Source organism: Lottia gigantea, assembly GCF_000327385.1.
Source record: "Lottia gigantea unplaced genomic scaffold LOTGIsca_44, whole genome shotgun sequence".
Lineage (NCBI taxonomy): Eukaryota > Metazoa > Mollusca > Gastropoda > Lottiidae > Lottia > Lottia gigantea.
The window spans coordinates 1,119,739-1,121,870 of NW_008709540.1; the positions used below are offsets into that span (position 1 = coordinate 1,119,739).

The 2,132-nt window shown below is 48.0% G+C and overlaps 1 protein-coding gene across 1 annotated transcript; it reads left to right on the forward strand.

The window, feature by feature from the left end:
• Positions 1-1,066: 1,066 nt before the first annotated feature.
• LOTGIDRAFT_123553 (hypothetical protein) lies at positions 1,067-1,288 on the forward strand (the record flags this gene model as incomplete). The annotated part of the gene is made up of 1 exon (XM_009060758.1): positions 1,067-1,288. A coding segment is annotated over one exon (222 nt), but the record flags the coding sequence as incomplete, so codon positions are not given.
• Between the last annotated feature and the right edge of the window lie 844 nt (positions 1,289-2,132).

Consider the following 2,132-nt stretch of genomic DNA (forward strand, 5'->3'; position numbering starts at 1 on the left):
ATGTTCTTCTTCTTGTCTTGACTCTTCTTCTCGGCGGGATTGTCTTTCCCTAAAATCAGAAATGACATGTATTGATGTATTCTAGTAACATTGGAATGATCACAAACCCCTACCAAACTAAAGCCACTATTTTTACTACCCTAAAGTCATAAGACCTATGTCCATTAGAACAAAAACCCTTACCACCTTATGGCCATAATACCACAATCCCTTTCCACCCTATGACCATAATACCACAATCCCTTACCACCCAATGGCCATAGTACCACAATCCCTTACCACCCTTTGGCCATTAGACCACAATCCCTTACCACCCTATCGCCATTAGACAACAATCCCTTACCACCCTATGGACAGTAGATCACAATCCCTTACCTCCCTATGGCCATTAGACCACAATACCTTACCACCTTAGGGCCATTAGAACACCATCCCTTACCACCCTATGGCCATAATACCACAATCCCTTTCTACCCTATGGACAGTAGATCACAATCCCCTACCACCCTATGGCCATAATACCACAATCCCTTACCACCCAATGGCCATAATACCACAATCCCTTAACACCCTATGGACAGTAGATCACAATCCCTTACCACCCTAGGGCCAGAAGACCACAATCCCTTACCACCCAATGGCCATAATACCACAATCCCTTTCCACCCTATGACCATAATACCACAATCCCTTACCACCCTATAGCCATTAGACCACAATCCCTTACTACCCTATGGGCATAAGAACACAATCCCTTACCACCCTAGAGCCATTAGACCACAATCCCTTACCACCATATAGCCAGTAGACCACAATCCCTTACTACCCTATGACCATAAGACCACAATCCCTTACCACCCTATGGCCAGTAGTTCACAATCCCTTACCACCCTATGGCCAGTAGACTACAATCCCTTACCACCCTATGGCCAGTAGACCACAATCCCTTACCAACCTTGGGCCGGTAGACCACAATCCCTTACCACCCTATGGCCAGTAGACCACAATCCCTTACCACCCTATGACCATAAGACCACAATCCCTTACCACCCTATGACCATAAGACCACAATCCCTTACCACCCTATGGCCATAAGACCACAATCCCTTACCACCCTAGGGCCATTAGACCACAATCCCTTACCACCCTATGGCCAGTAGACCACAATCCCTTACGACCCTATGACCATAAGACCACAATCCCTTACCACCCTATGGCCAGTAGTTCACAATCCCTTACCACCTTAGGGCCAGTAGACTACAATCCCTTACCACCCTATGGCCAGTAGACCACAATCCCTTACCACCCTAGGGCCAGTAGACTACAATCCCTTACCACCCATGACCAGTAGACCACAATCTCCTTACCACCCTAGGGCCGGTGTACTACAATCCCTTACCACCCTATGGCCAGTAGACCACAATCCCTTACCACTCAATGGCCATAATACCACAATCCCTTACCACCCTATGACCATAATACCACAATCCCTTACCACCCAATGGCCATAGTACCACAATCCCTTACCACCCTTTGGCCATTAGACCACAATCCCTTACCACCCTATCGCCATTAGACCACAATCCCTTACTACCCTATCTCCATTAGACCACAATCCCTTACCACCCAATGGCCATAATACCACAATCCCTTACCACCCTATGACCATAATACCACAATCCCTTACCACCCAATGGCCATAGTACCACAATCCCTTACCACCCTATCTCCATTAGACCACAATCCCCAACCACCCTAAGGCCAGTAGACCACAAGCCTTTATCACCCTATGGCCATTAGACCACAATCCCTTACCACCCTATGGCCAGTAGACCACAATCCCTTACCACCCTATGGCCAGTAGACCACAATCCCTTACCACCCTATGGCCAATAGACCACAATTCCTTACCACCCTAAGGCCAGTAGACCACAATCCCTTACCACCCTATGGCCATTAGACCACAATACCTTACCACCCTAGGGCCATTAGACCACAATCCCTTACCACCCTATGGCCATTAGACCACAATCCCTTACCACCCTAGGGCCAGTAGACCACAATCTCTTACCACCCTATGGCCATAAGACCACAATCCCTTACCACACTATGGCCATTAGACCACAATCCCT